This window comes from Stenella coeruleoalba (genome assembly GCF_951394435.1).
Source record: "Stenella coeruleoalba genome assembly, chromosome: 1".
In the NCBI taxonomy this organism is placed as follows: domain Eukaryota; kingdom Metazoa; phylum Chordata; class Mammalia; order Artiodactyla; family Delphinidae; genus Stenella; species Stenella coeruleoalba.
Window position 1 is genome coordinate 147,235,997 of NC_137169.1, and position 20,660 is coordinate 147,256,656.

Consider the following 20,660-nt stretch of genomic DNA (forward strand, 5'->3'; position numbering starts at 1 on the left):
GATCCCTGGTCGGGGAGCTAAGATCCCACACGCCTCACAGCCAAAAAATCAAAACATAAAACAGAAGCAATATCATAACAAATTCAATACAGACTTGAAAAATGGTCCACATCAAAAAAATCTTAAATAAATAAAGAGGACCTTCTACATAAATCACGCTCAGTCCTTTGCAAAGTGGGGCATCATGCTCACATTATAGACAAGAAAACAAGCTTGGAGAGGCTAAGTAAATTGCCCAAGAGAAGAAAGTGTCTAACACTGATGAAGACGGACAGCGTTGAAGGGGGAGATGACTAACTTCACTTCTATACATCTTGTAATGTATTATCCCGCCTGTACGGGTATTTCACTTATATTATTTCACTTGCTGTATCAAGCTTGTATAGGCATTACTTGAACATCAAATGAAGGATTTTTTTTAAAAGATATGTTGCCAGTCAGTGGTGATCTATATTTAAACAGATTTGTCCAATTCCAGAATATGATCTCTGGTCACACATCTACACTTGTCCAAACCCAAACCAGGACATGGAAGCTGACCAAGATTATTTTTCTAACGTTATTGCTATGAAAAATTTTACAAAAGAACCAGTTACTAAATGACAATTTGTTATTAAACATGACAAAAATGGCCTGGTGGAAAGAAAAGAAAATGACACAAAATGAAAACTGGTTGCCATGCAAACTTAGGACAGAGCATAGGAACCAAGGCTTCTACCTAGTGTTCAAGACCTCAGACTCTGGCTCAGGAGAGAAGAAAATAAAATCCCTGTGTAGCTGGCTGCAGACCTCTTATAGTATGCTGTCACACAGGCAAAGGGCTGAGCCCCTGTAGGAAACCAATTAGTCTAGTCTAGTGGTTAGAAACATGATCTCTGGAGCCAGGCCAAGTGTGAATTCTGGCTCTGCCATCTACTAGCCCTATGACTCCCGGTAAGCTTGTCTGTGCCCCATCCGTTTCCTCATCTGTGAAATGAGCATGGGACACAGTGAGATAGCATTAAATGCTCTCTAGGTGTTGTAGGAAAAAATGGGGTGCGAGAGGATGGTCATGTCCCAGGTATCGCCTGAGTCCCCGGGATGGGCCGCCAAGTGAGGGTCCTTGGCTTCGTGCAGGAAAGAATTCAAGAGCAAGCCATAGTTAAGTGAAAACAGGTTTATTTAGAGAGATACCTACTCCACAGACAGAGTGCAGGCCGTCCCAGGGCATGGGGTTGGAAAGGGCACTGGGAGAAACACATTCCACAGACAGAATGCATTCTGGTCTATCTCAAAAGGCCCCGAGGTGTGGGGTGGTTAGTTTTCACGGGTGGGGTAATTTCATAGGCTAATGAGGGGGAGGAATATTCTAACTATACTGGAGAAGGGGTGGGAATTTCTAGGAATTGGGCACCACCCACTTTTTGGCCTTTTATGGTCGGCCTTGGAACTGTCAAGGCACCTGTGGGTGTGTCATTTAGCATATGCTGATGTATTACAATGAGTGTATAATGAGGCTCAAGGTCTACTGGAAGTCAAGTCTTCTGCCATTTTGGGCCTAGTAGGTTCTAACCAGTTTTTGTGGTATCCTGTTCTTTTTAATGGTTGTGTCATTCTTTTAATGATTGTGCCCTGCCCCCTTCCTTCCTGTCTCATAGGTGTCCATTTTTATTATCATTACCGTCCCAGTCAGAGAGAAAAAGAGTGAATTATCTATTCCAAAAAGAGCCAAGCTGCGCTAAGGCTTTGGTTGGGATTTTACATGGTCTTGACAACCCTGTTCACAAGAGGCTTACTCTAGGCTGCTCTCAGGAAAGAGGTTTCCTGTGTGAAGAGAGAGGCCTCCCAGGAAGTGACAAGGAGTGTCAATGAATTCTCCCAGGAAGAGAAACAGGGCAGGCACAGAGCGGATGCCAGGAAGTGGAGCATCCCCAAGGGGCAGGCCCCAGAGAAGGTGCTAGTAATGGGCGAATGGAGAATGGTGGCAGCCCAGAGGACAGACCAGCAGGAGAAAGCACACAGCCTCCAGGATTTTGGCTAGAGGATTTGGGGGCTGACTTCTTCATAGATACGGCCACATATCCCAAAGAAATGGGTGCCTCTCTAAGACAGAGACCTCTGCCTCTCTATGTATCCATCTCCTTGCTGGTGTTTTCTTCCAATGGGGACAGCATCTATTTAGAATTTTAGAAAACGTCATTTTATTTCCATTTGTGAAAAGAAATTAGAATGTATCAAAATTCCAAAGAAAATTGTCTCTCTCTAACTTGACTGCCTACTTCCCCTGTACCCTTCTCTGCCGTTCTTAGTTTAGATTTCCAACCTGAAAATGAGTTGCCATATTCCGTGTTCTTGGAGTTTGGGGAGATCTGCAGCTAAATCGGCAACCCCAAGCTTGTCATGTCACTTCTGAGTCTCAGTCCACAAAACGGAAGGGTTAACCACATAAACTGAAAAACAATAGCTGGCTCTGAAATTCCGTGGTCTTGGGATAATCTCAAAAAAGGCCAAATTGTGGTTACTGACCTGCATTAATATTCTGCTTCCCTTCTGAAGTGATTTTTAAGAGAGAAAGCAGATAAGAGAATGGAAAATTTGTACTTTATCAGAGTAACCCAAAAGAGTATACTTAAAATTGCATTTTGACAGTATGAAAGCAATTTTTTAAAAAAATGCTTAGAAATGTCTAACACGATAAATATAGGTGATTTTCATTTCTTTATAGTTTTCTGGATTTATCCAATTGTCTACAACGGACGTATAACGTTTTCAAGAAACTTAAACGTTCCTGTTCCATATTATATTTCCTGAGACAGGGTTAAGAAAGAATCTGACTTCAGAAATATCCCTCTTCACCACTGTGAACTGCCCTCGCTCCCAACCAGGCAGAAACCTGACAAGAGTTAACGCGATGCCAGGCGTGGGAGAAAGTGAAATGCGAAAAGCCCCTGACAACCTGTTGTTTTCCTACTGATGTGGGCACCTTGGCCCCGCGTCTACGCCTCTAACCTGCTTACGGAGCCCACCTCCAAGCCTAAGACACATCTCTGGGCGGGTAGTGAATTTCCCGGGACGCCCCGGCCCCAGCAGGGGGTTGAAACTTAACCCAAAAGTCAGAAGGCCGAGCCTCCCAGCCTCACGCCGACCACGTGACCGCGGCCCCGCCCCTGCCTTGAAGAGTCGCGGCGCTGGAGGGCGGGGCCGGAGCGCAGGGACCGGCGCACTGGGCTCACGAGCCGCCCAAATCAGCGCGACCCGGAAAGAGCGCCACGCTTTTGGAAATTTAATTCGCATTCCTTTGCGATTTGAGGTTCTAAATCCCTTTTGGCCGCGAGGTGGAAGGCAGGAAAGCGCGAGGGCAGCTGAGTACCGACAGGAGGAACGGAAACTCTTCCCCTAAAGAGATAAGACTGAACGTTTCAGGGTCCTTGTCTAAGAACAGCGGGTGGACGAGTTACTGGACAGTTGACTTTACCGTGATTAATTGTATTAAGTTAGCCACGATTTGTATTAAAAAGGAAAGCAAAGTCTCACAATCTGGGGAGGAAGCAAGGGGACCCTGGCTTTTCAGCTTGGCTGGGATGCAACTCAAGCCAAAGAAAAGTCAGATCAAGGGAACTTAAGCCAAGAACTGTTGTCCAGGAGACATTTTAAATGCCTTCTGTCATCACAGGGATTTATGCTACCCTCTTGCCTTGAAGCCCACTGGGTGAATGTGAGGCCACACCACACTCCAACACACCACACTCCAACACACACACACACACACACACGCGCGCGCGCGCGCCTTGTGATGGCTAGGTGGGTGTGTTTCTTCATATGCTGAGAAAATGTCCCCAAACGGGAAATGGTCAGCCTGTGAGGTGAAGTCCTTGTGCCTGACAGTGCCTTTGAGAGGTACTGTCCTCTGAAACCAAAATTCACCAGGGATGGCAGAATCATTAGTGCCACCTCCGGTGGCCTTTCAGCTGAGCACCTTGGTCAGAAAGTTAACCATCCGCTTTCTTCTACCATGTCAGACCGGGTGGTCTTGAGAGAAGATCTAACACTGTGTGGTGGGCTGTTGCCAGTTCCCACGGAGAAGCCAAATAGCTCCTTTCTTCCCAGCCTGTGGATCCTGCCTAGACCAGGCCTTCGGCTCTTGAGGGGTTTTACTTCACTTAACATTGGGTTGACCGGCAGGTTCACTACTGCAGAGCAGCAGACATCCCCGTCTTTAAAATGGGGCAGAGAAGGAAGGGGAAAGGATTCATATGCATCGGGTGTGCGTTCCATGCCTGGCACTGTGTGAGAGAGACTGTGTCCGTTCTCTCAGGCTTATCCGCCACCCTGGCAAGGGCACAGAGTGGGTAAGTGTAGAAATTTTGATAAATCCAGAGCCCAGATCTAACCCAGGTCTGCTAGATGTCAGGCTGCCTTCCTGCAATTGCCTGGGGCACCTACATCAAGGTAGAAGATTTGATTTAAAAATTAAATATAGTATTTTATTTTAAAACCCAATTTGCATATTTTTGCATTGTACAGATTTGGATCTGTGCTTAGCGTTTCCCACCTGCAACATTTACATGCCTCAACCCGAGTGCTGAAAAAGGGAGTGAATGCAGGTCTACTAGCTGGCCATCTTTTTGGCATCCCTGCAGGACACAGTTCTCCTGACAATACCTCACCTCCCTCTTCAAAACAAATACCTTCATTCCCACATCTGTCTTGAGAAACCCAGACTGGGAGTTTTCATGCTGCTTATAAAGCTTATAGGCTGGGACTTCCCTGGCAGCTCAGTGGTTAAGAATCAGCCTGCCAGTGCAGGGTACACAGGTTTGAGCCCTGGTCCGGGAAGATCCCACATGCCGCGGAGCAACTAAGCCTGTGCACCACAACTACTGAGCCTGCGCTCTAGAGCCCGCGAGCCACAACTACTGAAGCCCGCATGCCACAACCACTGAAGCCTGTGCACCTAGAGCCTGTGGTCCGCAACAAGAGAAGCCACCGCAATGAGACGTCCGCGTGCAGCGCAACGAAGACCCAACGCAGCCAAAAATAAATAAATTAAAAAAAAAAAAAAGCTTATAGGCTGTCTGACACCATTAAATGAAAAGTCAGTGGCAGAGCTATCTGGAAAGAGTGTAGCAGCCGTGGAGGTGGGCCACCTAAAGGGCGGGCTGAAGAACTTCTTGGCCTCCTGAAGGATCCCAGGCAGCTGCCACCACCTAACTTCCGTTACTCAGAGGAGCACCGCCGGCTAGAGGCCTGGTGGGCGAGTGCAGTGGTCCTTACTCCTGGCTGCACAGCACCACCTGGGAGCATTACAGCCATTGTTGCCTGGGTCCCACTCCCAGAGAGTCTGACTTATTTGGTTTGGCCTGCAGTCTGGCATCGGGATTGCTTAACGCTCCCACGTTTCCAGTGTGCAGCCTAGGGAAGAACCATTGGGCTAGTGTTTGGTCATAGTGGCCCCAAAGAGCTGGGAAAACAGAAGTAACATTCAGCAAGCCATTCGGGGTTCCTGAGGACTTCTGTTGACCAGCAGTGAAGGTGAGTTGGCAAGGTAGAGCATAGGTTTCAGAGCCAAGCAAGCCGAAATCAGAACCCTAGCTCCAGCATGTTGCCCACTGTGTGACCCAGGCCAAGCCACTGAATGGTTCTGAGCCTTAGTTTCCTGGTCTGTAAAGTGGAGGTGTTAATAATAATACTTCCCCCACGGGGCTGTTTTAGGGACTAGCTGTACTAGGACATTGCCTGGCACGTATTAGGTCCTCGGTAGGTGATGCCCTGTTAACAAACCACCTAGGATTAACTCGCACTTGGTATGAAGAGAAGGGATGCTGTGGGCTGACGGCAGTCTTCAGCGGAGCCCCCTTGAGTGAGTGAGATTCATACCTCTTTGGGGAGGAGATCCATGAAGCTCTGAAGTGGCATGGGAGACAGGCAGGGCAGCCCTCCAAGCCTCCAGGACACCTCCCACTTCGGTTCCCCACCTCCAGTCCCCTTTTCACTTCCAAATTCAGCCTCAGGAGGAGGTGTGTACTCAGGGGAGAATCCAAATGCATCTGGCTACAGCTCTACCTCCCAAAGTGCGTGGCCATCAGACTGGATTGTGTCACCCTGGGTTATGTCACCCGAGGCAGCTCTGCCCAGGACAAGTCTGTCCGCCCAGGGACCCACGCCTGCTCCCTCCCTCCTACTTGATGCCATGACGTCATGACGCTCCGAGGGGAGCCAGGCCCCAGGGGGGCGGCCACACCACAGCAAACTGTCACCTGTCCTGTACAGACGTGTGCAGACCTGGGTGGAAGAGACAGAGCTTGGGAATCTGTGACAGGTGTCCGAAGGCAGAGAGGAAGGGGGGAATCCCACTCCGGAACAACAGTTCCCCATTCATGCTCTGAGCAGCCCAGCATAAAAGACCCTGCTGCCAACATGGTGATGTCTCCTTTTCCTCTCCTCTCCTTCCTCCACATCCGCAGAGTTGATGGAGCTCTTCTGCATATACTATGTCACTTGATGCTCAAAACAGACCTGTGAGGCAGGCAACGCAGGGACTAAATTACCCTTGTTCATCAATAAGAAAACAGAAGCTCAGCAGATCCCATGATTTGCTCAAGGTCACAGAACTCATCAGGGGGCATAACCAGGACTTGAGTCCATGTCTGTGTACTGAGAACCCATTTCTCTCCACCACGCTATGTCCCCTTGCCCCTACCCATTTCAAAATCCCTCCCGCTAGCTGTGTAGTGTAAGTCAATTGTGAAATATGGGGGGCAGGGGATAAGGAGAGGTGGCAGGCTTGATTTTCAATTCCAAAACTGTAAATGTGGGCAACACATCATTCCTTGTTTTCTATGCCTGTCTCCTATCTTCAACTGACAAATGGCCAAGCCACCTACCCAAGGCCAGGTTATAGGAGGACTAAAAAACCAGTCACCAAGCCCCTTACAAGATCTATGCCCCAGAGCAGAGCTTTAATCTTACCAAACTTCATTTTAAAAAATTAAGGAAATAAGGATAGTGCAAGGTATTTTGCAAAGAGAGTTTATTAGTTGCTGATCCCAAGTGGGAAATGTTAAGTTCCAGCCAAAGAAGGCACAGATATCCTGCTAATTCCCCAAGGCGTGCTCCATACTGACAAACCATCTGGCTTGATGGGTCTCAGGGAAATGTCCAATACAAACAGTAAATGAACTTGAAACAGTAGAAAAATAGCCCCTGTACAGCACCCAATTCTCACCAACAGAATTCTCTCCTGCCCTTAGCGTGAAGTAGTGATGTGGCGCTATTAGGAACAAAACCGAGGGGAATGAGATGGAACCCGCACAAGCGTTACCAGAAGGGAATGTGGGAGAAGTACAGACTCATCCCCAAAGGACTCAGGGCAGGAGAAACTCCTGCTCACCTGTTACCAGGCCCTCTCCAACCGGCCCGCCTGGCACAAGGCTTCCAGTAGGAAATGAGCACCACCCAGGCAGCAGAGCAGCCAGCCCTTAGACCCCACCAACCTCCTTCAAAAGCCTACACTTGGATTCACGGAGCAGCCCTTTTGTCGGTGAGCGGGAGGGGTGGACGAAAGGTAGCTCTTTTTTTTTTAAAACCGAAAAGGGACATGCACAGGTACAGTCCCTACAAACCCGAAATCACACGTGACCCAGAACTGGGGTCTCTAAGAGCCCTTCTCCTCAGGCAGAAAGTCGTTTCCACAATGGAGGAAGCCAGTGAAAGCCCTTGCGGGGGCCGGGTACAGAACTACAAATGCACGCATGCAGGGTTATCGTCTGCCATTCAGGGAGAATCCAGAAAGTGTGCAGTCACTCACATCTACAGATAAGAAAACCCAGGCACAGGGGCCTAAATGACTCGCCCAGAGGGACACAGGGGGGTTCAGAGGCCACTGTGCTGTCCTCTTCATCCTGGCACCCTGCCTCCTGCCCTCCGCCACTCATGCCCAGGGTTCAGCATTCCCGGGGCAGCAGAATATAGAACTCAGGATCAGACTGATCGACCGGTCCATCGAAAGAAACCAAGGTGGGGAATGAAGGAGGTAGCCTTCCATGCACCAGGAGGGAAACAGTCCATCAACGGGAACAACATGGTCGGAGAGTCATCCCAAAGTCCCTGTCGTCGGAGTTGCCTCTCCACACCTAGATGTGTTGTTGCCGTTTTCAAACCTCGACATGTCCTCTTGTCACTCACAGGATATCTGAATCTGCTGAGAGTGATGCCCGTCAAAATTCAGCCTCCGTTGAGCTCAATGTTCAGTACCCTCGGTACAGACACTCCAGCACTTCCCCACCCCCGCCCCACAGTCCTGGGATGCCGCTCACTCACCATTTCCCGGTCCCACCACACTCTCTCAAGTCTCTTGGTTGCTGGCTCTTTTGACATGGACTCTTCCCTCCCTGTCCAGCCACCGATGTCCAGCTCACCAGTGAAGACGTGGCTCCACTGACCCCGCGTCCGGGAAGCCTTCACGGATGGCTCTGGGCTGGAGGCTTCCCAGTGTGCCCCACGGCCCTGCCCTGCCCCTCCCAGGCTCTGGATCTGATTGCACCCCTGTGACCAGCTACACCTCCAGCTCCTCCAGGGCAGGCACTGGGTCTCGCTCAGCTGGAATGCTTAGCATGTAACAAGTGTTTAGTTCAGTGTTTATAAAATGAACTAATGAAAAGTCCAAACACACTGCAGAAGGAAAAAGAAAAATCCCCTTTCTTGATTACAAAGCTCTTGATCTGGGGAAGTGAAGTGGCTTCTGAGTGCCAGGAGGGCAGGGGACTGACTGATGGGCAGTCTTTGGGAAGAGGCCTTCCCTGAGCAGATAAACGTGGAGCAACACAGGAGCTGCTGATGGGTGTAAGCAGCTGAGTGAAGAGTCGGGGGAGGATGACGATACCCACCCCCGATTAACGGGACAAGTTGCCACAGGAAAGTGAATAGCTCGTCCAGCATGGTAGATAAGGTCCATGCCCACAGGACTCCCAGGGAACTTCAGGAGAACCCAGTGGAAAGCCATGTGGGCTAGCAGGCTTCCCAACTGGTTTTGTCTGCTGCAAGGAAGCAGTGGAGGTGAGTAAGCTGGGGGCAGGTCACAGAAACATTTGCCCTTAGATCAGCAGCGAGGCTCTGATTGGCTGGAGAACGTCTCCAATCCCTTAGCCGCCCAGTGAGCCTAATTCCACTTCTGGGCATGCCTGGTATTGACTGAAAAGGAGGGCATGGTTAGTTACCAAAGGACATGGAAAAATTCCCTCGGGTTCACACAGATACCATTACTGGACTCGGGTCCCCTCCAGCATTTTGCAGTCCAGAGCTGGGAATCCACCTTGGGCTTTGGGAAAATGGGATAAATTCAGAAGGATCGGACCATTCAAGCAAGGCTCCTTGGGAAAACACACCCAGTGGGAAAACACGAAGCTCCTGCACCGCCCCTCCCCAGCCTCTGAGAGGCCCCGCCTCCTCCAGCCTGAGCTGTGAGCGCCCTCCACCCAGCACAGACCAGCCCAGCGCTAAAAGTGCCTCTTGCCCACCTAGGATTCCCTTCTGTAGCATTAGCTACGCACAGTGTTGGAAAAGGGCACCCAAAGGGTTTGGGTGTATGTGCCTGGGGGCTACTTGGGGCTGGTTTATGGCGATGGACGGGGCTGGAGCAGAACATGAGGTGCAGGAGGACGCGTGGGGAGAGGAAAGGTGCCGCTGGGGAGGATCTGACTGTGACAACAAAAGCCCCCAGAGGGCTCGCCTGGCTGGGTGCACGGCCCGAACCTCCAGGGAGTGCTGCGGCCCTGGACCAACCCCTGCCTCACTGATGTGGTACAAGTCATCTGCTGCCTTGAGTTTCGAGTTCTGTAGTTGGTGAGCAAAAAGGAATACCTAAAAAAGGAATCTTTCTATAGCGTCATTTACACGTGGGCTGAAGTTAAGTTCAGGGTGGAGCAAAGTAAACTCCGGTTAAGAGGAGAAAGCAGAAACAGAGCATAGGGATAGGAAATAGGAATGCTGCCGAATATCTAGCCCATGAGGGACGGAACCATAAATTATTCGTGAAGAGAGCTCTTTCAGGGTCATGGGTCCACGGCTCTCATCCTTGGATGGAAACAAAAACCTCACCCACTGCCCACACAGAGCCGCCAAAAGTGGGCCTTTTTAGGGGCCACCGGAGGGTTTCAGCTGCCGTCTGCTGCGTTCCATGTCCCCCAAAGCTCCCTGGTTTCTGTTCTCCAGCCCAGGGGTCAGCCTGGAAAAGAGCCTCTGCCTTTTGTCCCTGTAAACTGCTTCCTCCAGCATAAAGGAACGTGAGCGAGCTCTGACACAAAGTCTGCTTCTGAGCCTGCAGACTTGAAGCCAGTGAAACCGAGGCGTTCCCTGAAATCCTGGTCCTAGCAGCTCCACTCCCCTGGAGGCGCAGTGCCTCCTGCCCTCCTTCGGCCCTGCATGGAGCAGAGACAGCCAAGCAGATGCCGCTGAGGGCCAGGGCAGCTCCGTGATCGATCCGCACCTTCAAGGGCCCCTTACACGTGGCCCTCTGCGAGGCAACAGAGGCTGAGGTCAAAAGACAGCATCCCACACCTCCTCAGGGAGCTCACCAGCTCCTGCAGGCATCTGGGGAGAGGGTAGAGCTGCCCCTGGGAACCAGGACCAGCCAAGGGTGTCTGCAACAACCTTTTCCCCCTGTTTTTTTTTTTTTTAAACAAGAAACAGGAGAAAGCACCCAATCTTCCTAAATTTTCCTTAGGATAAGGAAAAGTGGAAGCTTATATACCAAGTCTGGCCCAAATCCAAGGCAAGGGAAAAAAACCCTGGGCCTAACCCGTCTTATAGAGCTAAGCACCGATTGCAAGTCCCTCTGAAATGACAAACTAGACTAGTGATATTACTGTAAAGAAGATCCCTGCAGCCCTGAAGGGCTCAGAAGAGAAGAGTGCTCCCTTGATCACCGCAGCCCTCTATGTGACAGCTGCCATGTTGGGCAGAGCTGTTCCTGGAGACCCAGAATGTAAACCCCCGGCTCTGCCAGGACGGCCCCATCTGTTTAGCGTCTCCTGTAAGACAAAGAGAAGAGCCACCCCCATCCCGCTATATTTGGCATTAGGTAATCATGAAGGTCACGAGGAGAAAGGAGGAAGGGAGGCCTCGGCACCAAAGCAACCCTGACGGCAGACACACTGCTGGGCCCATGGCCCGATGCTAACGAGGCCCATGGCAATTTGGGGGAGGCTCAGAGCCACGGGATCTCAGAGCCAGTGCAACATTCCCATGTGTGGGAGGAGCCCATCCAGCCCAGGACAGAGCTTTTATGCCAGAACTTTCTCCTCTGCCTTCCACCTGGCGTCTGGAACACCACCAACAATCCCTGCATCCTCCTCTCTGCCCAAGTCGCCAACTACCCACGGAGGCTGGTATGATTCACTGGTCAAACCAAAGACACACACCCTTGGTGGGGGGGAGGGGAGGGTGGGGGTCGGATTTGGACCCTTTATCCTCCAGTCACCCATCCTTCGGCCCCCAACGGCAACACACAAGCCCTCCCCACTTTACTGATATCCAGATTCCACGCCACTAGCTTGGGACAGACGGAGTTTGTTCTCCGACTTCCTCAGGGTATTCAGTGACCCTTCATCCAAAGAGCTCTCTCCAAGGAGAGATGTTTAGCTTTACGAAAATACCTAAAGCTACTGGGGTATGTTTTCTTGCCAAGATATCTGACAACTGGCCTATTTTTAAAGTCCCAACCAATAATCTTTGAGAGGCACCCTACACACAGACAAGGAGGCGATGAGCAAAAAAGTAATGAGACCAGTATTAGGTTTTTGTTTTTCAATCAAGCCAGAATCTGCCCAACCAAATAAACAATATTTTCTTCAAAGGGGTCTCCTTAGGGGGCCCTGCCCTCACCGCACTGGTGCTTTGTTTGTTCAGAACACTTTTGGGAAGTCCTGTCGTAGCAGAGCCTCTGTTTTGCATATAGTCCAGCATAATGTTACAAGCACTGAACTAGCCGCTGCTACTGTGAGCCAGGCACTGTTTAGGCCCCGAGGCCATCCAGGTAAATAAAACAAGGCCCGTCCCAGCAAGGTGCTCACTACCTGGTGGAGAAGGGAGGAGAAAGGGAACAAAGATTTTGTGGGGAATGCATGCCATAAGCCAGGTACTGGGCTAACAGCTTTTGCTACATTGCCTTTAATACACGCACACCAAAGAAAAGGTCCTCTTAAATGCAAAGACTGAGACTGAGTGAGGTTCAGTGACTTAGCCAAAGTCACACAACCCGGGACTTACAGGACCGGTGCTGGCCCCAGGCTGCCAGGCTCCCAGCTGGATCTCCCACCACTGCAGCACCCGGCAGTAAACAGGCCATCCTAGTACAGGAGGTGAGGTGGGGCTGGTCAGAAGAGGCTGCTCAGAGCAGGGAAACTCCACCTGGGCCCAGGGGAGGAGCTTGCCACGCGTGTCTCCTCTTGTGTCGAGAGCTTGCCTTGCACGCGCCTACTGTTTATCCTCTCGTCAGGACTCTGTGACAAGCCAGGTGGGCAGGGAGAGTTTCTCCAGATATTAAACAGGACTCTTATACCCTAATAATGTATGTACACGTAGACAGACAGACGGACACTCAGGCACATCCAGATGTGCCTCACTCACTCACACAGAGTACCATCCACGCAACTTGTCAACCTCACAGGGAGGCAGGGAAAGCAGGCCTTCGTCCCAACATGTCAAAACTAGTTTCTCACAATAGCCAACAGGTGGAAACCACCCAAGTATCCATCAATGGATGAATGCATGAACGAAACGTGCGCTACACTCACAATGGAATGTTATTCAGCCCTGAACAGGAAGGAAATTCTGACTCGTGGATGAACCTTGAAGATATTATGCTAAGTGAAATAAGTCAGTCACAAAAAGACAAATACTACATGTCTCCACTGATATGAGGGACCTAGAGTGGTCCAATTCCTAGAGACAGAAAGTGGGATGGTGGCTGCCGGGGGCTGGGAGGGAGGGATGGGGAGTTAGTGTTTAATGGGTATGGAGTTTCAGTTCGGGAAGGTGAAAAGGTTCTGGAGATGGAAGGCTCTGGTGTTGGTTACACAACAATGTGAATGTACTTAGTGCCACAGAAATGCACACTTAAAAACGGTTAAAATGGTAAATTTTATGCTGGAGAGGATGTGGAGAAAAGGGAACCCTCCTACACTTTTGGTGGTAATGTAAACTGATGCAGTCTCTATGGCAAACAGTATGGAAGTTCCTCAAAAAACTAAAAATAGAGTTACCATATGATCCAGCAATCCCACTCCTGGGCATATATCCGGAGAAAACTCTAATTCGAAAAGATACATGCACACCAATGTTCATAGCAGCACTATTTACAATAGCCAAGACATGGAAGCAACCTAAATGTCCATCAACAGAGGAATGGATAAAGAAGATGTGGTACATATATACAATGGAATATTACTCAGCTAAAAAAAGAATGAAATAATGCCATTTGCAGCAACATGGATGGACCTAGAGATTATCATACTAAGTGAGGTAAGTCAGACAGAGAAAGACAAATATATCACTTATATGTGGAATCTAAAATATGACACAAATGGACTTATTTACAAAACAGAAACAGACTCACAGACATAGAAAACAAACTTATGGTTACCAAAGGGGAAAGGGGGTGGTGGAGGGATAAATTAGGATTTGGGATTAGCAGGTACAAACTACTCTATATCAAATAGATAAACAACAAGGTCCTACAGTATAGCACAGGAAACTATATTCAATATCTTGTAATAACCTATAATGAAAAAGGATATATATATATCTGAATCACTGTGCTGTATACCGGAATCTAACACAACATTGTAAATCAGCTATACTTCAATTTTTTTTTTTTAAAAAGTAAATTTTCCACACTTAAAAAAAAATTTGTTTATTCTCCTTGGGAGTAAGATGCATATTCTTTTCCTCAAATTAACCACAGACACATTCACAAGATCAGTTTCTTCTATTCTCTTCCCAACCTCAGGCCGTAAGGCTTCCAGTGTCAGCAGCAGGCAGGGGCCGAATGCAACTGCACACACAGTAAGCAGACGTTCTAGAATGAGCCCCAGAAAAAGCCCCCAAATGTATATAAATGCCTTAGCTCGAGCCTGAATCAACAGCAGGAAACGGAGGACCTAGAATTCACAGACACATGCCCCCTCCCAATTTGCAAAACAGTATTTTGGCTCGTGTGGTTGGCCCAATACAGAGCACAGCAAATAATTTTGATGCAGGAACAATAAAAAGAGACTTCTGGTACTAAGACTGATGTGTTAAGGAAAACTTTGTTCTCTGACCAATTTCAACTTTCCCTGATAAATAATAATGTTGTAATGCCCAGGAGTCTGTCCTGTCACCTCAACAGCTGTGTACTCTGCTTCCAAATATTTCTTCTGTGTTGCTTCCATCTCTCCCCATGGAGTCTTTGTACGTGATGAGTTCAATTTTAAATGACCCCAAACTAAAAATAAACACAGAAGAGCTCTGGGAGCAGCTCTAGATTGTATCAGCCCTAATCCCCAAGGCAAGTTGCAGTGGGTCCCGGGAGGCCCAACCACGACCCACCCAGAGTCCATAGCGGCTACTCTTTGTCCTGGGCTCCCAGGTACCGGCTGGAGTCCACACGGTGACTTATGAAGGGCCAGTAATGAAACATAACAGCTCTGGGAAAACAAGGATAAAAGGCCTGGGGTGGGGAGATGGGGGGGTGGGGTCAGTATTTATCAAGGGCCTACTATGAGCACGATGCTAGACCTTAATTTTTCATGAGCCTTCACAACCGTATAGTTGTCCAGTTTAATGAAGGAGAAGAAATTCAGCAATCTGCCCAAAAAGAAGGGCTAGAATTCAACTCCAAGTCATCTGACTCCGCAGTTTACACTCTTTCCATTACGCTCAGCTGCCTCTCACAATGCCTTTTATATATTTTTTTAAATCTCACTTGTCTGTATTCTAAGCTTTCCCAAGTTTTCTGTAGGCCCCAGCCCAGTCCAACTTTCCATTTGAGTTAAAAGAACATCTTCCCAGCTGCTGTGTCCCAAGTCACGTGAAATGGCGGGAAGAGGTTTCAAAAACCCAAGTCCAAAAGCCTCTTCAAATAAATAGGAAACTGGAACTTATTTTTAAAGGGGTAAGCTTCTAAAGAAAGCACCCTCATTCTGCAGCCCTGAAATCCTCCACAGAAACCAGGGCCGATCTCCACTCTACCCGGCCCCAAAGGAGCTGAGGCTGAACTTGGCCTCTAGAGAGCCTGGGGGTCTGGGCCACGCTGGCTAGTTCTGAGCCACCGCTTTAAGGAAAAGTCACATCACACCACCACCCGGCTGAACCCCAAAGAAAGAGCTGGAGGGCATATGGTGTTCCAGAGACTTAGCTCCACCTGCATAACTATTAATGTCCAGAATATAAATACTGAAGTTTGAGGAACACGCCAACTTCTTAAGAGATGGAAAGAACGAAAGAGACAGGCCAACTCACCATGCAACAGCACCTTGTGGAAGTATTTTTGCCAATGCGAACGCTGTCTCTCATTTCTCCTCCTCCTCTTTTCCTAACACGTACCAACAACCAGCAGACAATAAAATCTCAACATCTGGTCCTAAGTCCACGGCTTTGGTCTCCTGGCCCGGCTACTTCGGACCCGACTGGAACAGAGCTCGCTGGTCAGGGAACAAAGCAGGCATTTCGGTCCAGTTCTGCTATGGTCCGAGGACCAAAGAGCCCTTCAAGGCCACACCGTTACAACAGACCTTCTGGTCAACTGCTGGGAGCAGACAGCACAGAGCTTTTCCAGAAGCTGGATTAAAGTTACTGCGTGGAATGGGAGGCCCAGGAGCCCAAAAGCAGAGCGCGGAAGACACTGAGCTAAGTTTGCCTCGGGCTTCCGGAAGGAGTCAGGGCCCTCCATCACCCCCTTCCACCTCTCCTGCCTTTTCCTGGCTGGTCTAAACCGAATACCATCAAGCAATGCTGAGAACCTCTTTACACACAGAGATTAGGGAAACGCTTATCTAAGAGTCATGGTTTTAAGAACTTAATTTCTAGACTTTAGAACCACTTTCTATGTCCATAGCAGGCAGTCCTCCCATTCTGAGTTCACATCACGTGCTGACACCATGGGTCAGACGGAAGGGCTATGTCGGGGGCTGATGTGTATCTTATTCCCCTTTCCTGGATGACCCCAATTTCCCCACAAAGCCTCATGTGGTTCTTTTAAGAGAACTCAAGTTATCCAAGGGCCCCAGCCACAGGGGATCTCCCAGCGCACTTTGCTTACTATACTTGTCTTCAGGGACAGCCCAAAAGAACTCCACTGCGTGTTCACAGAACCGCTACCAGTAACCCTTAAGATAGCACAGAGAGTATGAGAAGGCTCAGAGGACTACAGACAGGTCAATATGTATTTGCCTAATGTTCTGCCAACCTGGATTCTGGAAGCTGCCAACTGGCAAACAAAGGGCTGGATTATAGAACAAGTGATTTGTGAACAAACAGAGAAAAGTAGACATTGCTAACAGTCTAATGCATTCAGTAAGAAAAAAATCTCAACAAACCACTCTCATTTCTTCTTTGGATGCAGGCTACAAAACCAGGAAGAATGCCACAGAGAATGTGTTTATATCTCACCAAGTTGCATGAAGAAGCAGAGAAATAAAATCTGCACGAGAGCGTGGTTGAATAGTTTTGAAGCTGTTTGAACTACATCCTGGGGACTATTGACAACAGACCTTTAAGAACCTTCAGGGATGCTTCTGTTAGGACCCCACAGTGTTCTTTCCTGAGTCTAACCCTAGACGACCTTTTCACTGATATCAATGACTTCTTATAACTGGTGAATACAGCAGGACTAACTGGTCTGGAATGCCTTCCATCATAACTGACCAGATGAACTGGACGCCCATATTGCATATCACAGTTTTATCAAGTACTTTCACGTATCTTATCTCATGTGAGCCTCCCAAGTGAGGGAGCCTGGGATCAGGACACTCATTTTGCAGCTGAAGAAACTCAGACTCAGTCATCAGGGTTTCTCAACCTCTACCATACTGACAGTTCGGATGGAGTAATTCTTTGTTCTGCTGTGCGTGTAGGTTGTTGAGCAGCGTTCATGACCTCTACCCATAAAATACCAGTAGCACCCCCTCCCTTGTAGTTGTGACAGACAAAAAATGTCTCTAGGTCCAGAGTTAAAAAGTTGCCAGGGCTGTATTTGCATTCAAGTCTCCTTATTCTTCCTACCCTTGCAAAAAGTTGGGCGGGACAGTGAATAGGATAAATCACAGAAATTCACAGGAGTCAGAATTACCTTGAGTGAAATGTTAGGCCAAAATCAATAATAAAAGAGAATGGAGTCCGTATTTTGGTGTTAAAAATACCCATTGTGCAGTAAGGCTGATGCCGGTTTAACAGCAGTTATATGCGGCAGACCAGGGGCGGGGGCCGAGCTCGTGAAGTGCAGTTGTCTCCCGCCCTTCAGTCCAGCTCCGCTGCCCCAGCACCGCCCCGTGGTCCTGTCTCCCCTCCCCACCCATGGCAGAGGACCCTGAGACACTGCAGAGCCCCCGCTGCCCCTGGAGAACTTGCCTCCACCCCATCCTCACCCTGCCCTTCCGAGGAGTCCGGCGTGCCGTAAAACTGGCAGACAGACAGCAAGAAGGAAGGGAGGTGGGGGAAATGGCTAGAAGTGGAGGAGGGCAATGGAGAAAATATGGCAAGGCCCGCACCACCAATGGAACCCCCAGTGCGGGGGCGTTGCAGGAGGATGCGGGCAGGGAGAGGGCAGAAGGGCCCTAGGCCCAGGACCAAGAAGAAAAGAGAAAAAGGCGGAGCAGGGGAAAAGACTCATGGTCCCCAGGCCTCCTCCCCAGCCCTCCAACTGTCATTCCCACTTTCATTTTCCCTCGTCCCTCCAGCTCCTGCCTGCCCCTCACCTAGGACACCCAGCTTCGCCCACTACCCACTCACTAATGCCCTACCTGAGAGTCTTTGGAATTCAATATAATTGGTTAAAATCCTGGCTTTACCAATTACTAGCTGTATGATTTGGTCCAATTATTTAATCTCTCTAAGCCTCAGTTGCCTTATCTGTGAAATGGGGATAATAGTTTTGCTCATAGTTTTGCTATGGGATTAAATGAGAATTAGGTTGGCCCACAAAAAGTGCTCCTGGTACCTAGAATTAGATGTAATGGACAACCCTGGCAGGTAGATAGTAACCTTATTCTACTACCCCAAATGCCAGCTCCCACCTCTGACGAGGCCACAGCTGAGAGAGGAAACGGTGGTGGGCCAGGCCCTGCACCTTCTCCTCCGTTTCCTGAGGACATCGTCTTCCAGTTGGAGCATTAGCTGCTCCTGTTTCTCAGGGTCCCTTCAGAGACAAAGTGACCACTAAGATGACCGATTTTCTCCGGAGAAGTCACTGCTGGCATTTGCAGTGAGAAAAACAACACGCAACGCCTTGACATCCAGTGAGGGCTCTGAATAGTTTCTAAGCGCTTCATCACACTTAGTAAGGTCACAGAATCTCAGAGCTGAGACACTGCAGAGGTGACACGGTCCCAGCCTCCCCCTTAGGCTTGAGTCCCCCGTAGGGATTGCAGGGAGCTCGGCACAACCCTTCCCCACTCCCAGGAAACATCCCCAGCACGGATCACACTCAGGGACGCCAGCTTCCTACATAAGGACAGGTGGAGTGTCCCTAATTAAAAAGAGGACACACCCTGACGTTCATTCATCCAGGCGTCTTGGGAACAAACCATACCAGGAACCACTAAACAAACTGGTTCGCTTGAATTTGGAGTGGTAATCATCTGAGAATAATAACCATATAGTTCACTGAACCAGAAAACATGGGCAAGCGTCGACTACAAGTTGGTAGGTCCAGGAGGAAATCCACTGATTCAGGCTACGTGCCTGTCGCAAGGTGGTTAACCTTTCTGCATCTGTTTCTTTGGCTGAGAGATGGCGGAAATAATCACTGTGGGGTGTGATGAAGGATTAACGCATTTAAGGGCACGGTGCAGTGTTTGGCGAATATTCAACAGAGGTGAACTTTCTTTCCCTTTTCTCCACCAGTAAGCAAATCTGAAAAGATCACGAACACACAGTACAGCGAACACGAGAAACAGAATCCCCGCCTTGGAGATGAGCGAGCACAGGAGACAGAGCTCTGGCACGAGCCAGTGAAGGCACCGGTTCCTCTTCTTGGCACCCTCCCTGCTCGGACATCGGGTCCGGGATCCCTTTGCTCCGGTTCTCCAACTCTGCAGTTGACATCTAGCCACTTCCACGCTGAGGGGGAAGCTGAAATGGAGCACATCTCACATGAAGACGGGCTGCACGTGGTTCCCAGCACTCTCATCAGGGCTCAGTCACTTCTCAGCACAACTGCCGGGGCTGGAGGGTGGGTGATTACAGGGGAAGACGCCGGCACCCCGCTCCGGGTGGCATGAGTGAGAGAGACAGAACTCTCAGCATCTTTGCCCAGAACCCTGAGCTCTCCCAGCAAGGGCTGCCCCAGCGAGGCCACGGGTCTCCGGCCTCGCCTGGTACATTGGGCCCCAGCCACGCCCCAGGCCAGGGCCCTTAGCTAGGATTGGTGGTGTCTCCTGGGAGACCACACAGAGGTGGGTGAGGGCCTGAGGGGTTAGGACTGAGGGGCAACGGGCTCTCGAGCCTTCCTTTCCCAAGCCAAGCCCTCAAAGGGAAAAGTAACTTCCAAAGCCGAACCCTAAAAGGAGGGCAGAATTTGGTGATGTGGCCGGTCCTCTGCTACACGTTATCCCCCAAAAGTGCCTTTCCACGTGCATGAAGGCTGAAGCAGCTCCTCAGAGATCATTCCAGGGAAGGGCCCTGTCAGAGTGGGCAAGGACAGCCAGCAACACAAAGGGCCCCAGAGAGGAGCAAACAGCCTCTTGGGACAGTGCTGGTCAAAGCTACCAGGCCCAGAGGCACATGTGTCACACTGCCCCCTCCAGACAGATGGTGTGGCACTGTCCCGCGGCAGGACAGCACCACAGGCTGAAGGGCAGCTTTGGGTTTCTCTGCCCAACCCGTTCAAACCTTGTTTTCTGTTCCCTAAATGTCATGGATGTGACTGTCAAGGGGCCAAGAGGAATCACTCATACTGGACAGTTTCCTAAGGGCAGAAGATCTGTTGAATTTCTGCTTCTGCAGCACCTAGCATGGTGTCTGGCATGGCGTGGATGTTCAGGAAATCTCTGTTGATGTGAAAGATGAGAAAGGTCACTGACTCCTTAAGGCTTCTAAAGCAGCGGTTACAGCTCATTTCTGGACTGCACACGGCTGGCCTCAGGGCAGAGGGGCAGGGCTCGGGATGCTGAATGCATGGGTGACGAGAAACCTCGCTTAACTGAGAATGTGGACGCTCTGAGCTAATTAGAGGAGGAGCGCCTTTCAGAATCATAAGGCTGGAAAGTGCGTGTCTTTTCACTTCATTTTGCCTCTCCCCAAGCTCAGAGCAGGGCCCAACCAAACCACACCTGGAAAGACAGAGGCTCGGGGACAGGTACTGTTCACTCACGTTTGAATGGGTCGTAACTCCATAACTCCAGCAGCTGGAGACAAACAGAAAAGACAGACTCCTCCTGCACGTGGCTGATCCCGAAGCTCGGGAGCTGCTGACTGAGGCCAGAGCA

At 49.7% G+C, this 20,660-nt stretch overlaps 1 protein-coding gene across 3 annotated transcripts in view; it reads right to left on the reverse strand.

Annotated features, from left to right (window-relative positions):
* ITPKB (inositol-trisphosphate 3-kinase B) overlaps positions 1 to 20,660 on the reverse strand; it is a 97,143-nt gene that overhangs the window by 40,688 nt on the left and 35,795 nt on the right. The window contains exon 1 of one of the 3 annotated variants that reach the window (XM_079912170.1): positions 8,299 to 8,600. The exons of the other annotated variants lie outside the window; for them this stretch is intronic. Coding sequence (XP_079768296.1) covers positions 8,299 to 8,355 — 57 coding nt within the window. The 5' untranslated portion in view covers positions 8,356 to 8,600. Of the gene's footprint in view, positions 1 to 8,298; positions 8,601 to 20,660 lie in introns of those variants that run through there. 3 annotated transcript variants of the gene reach the window in all.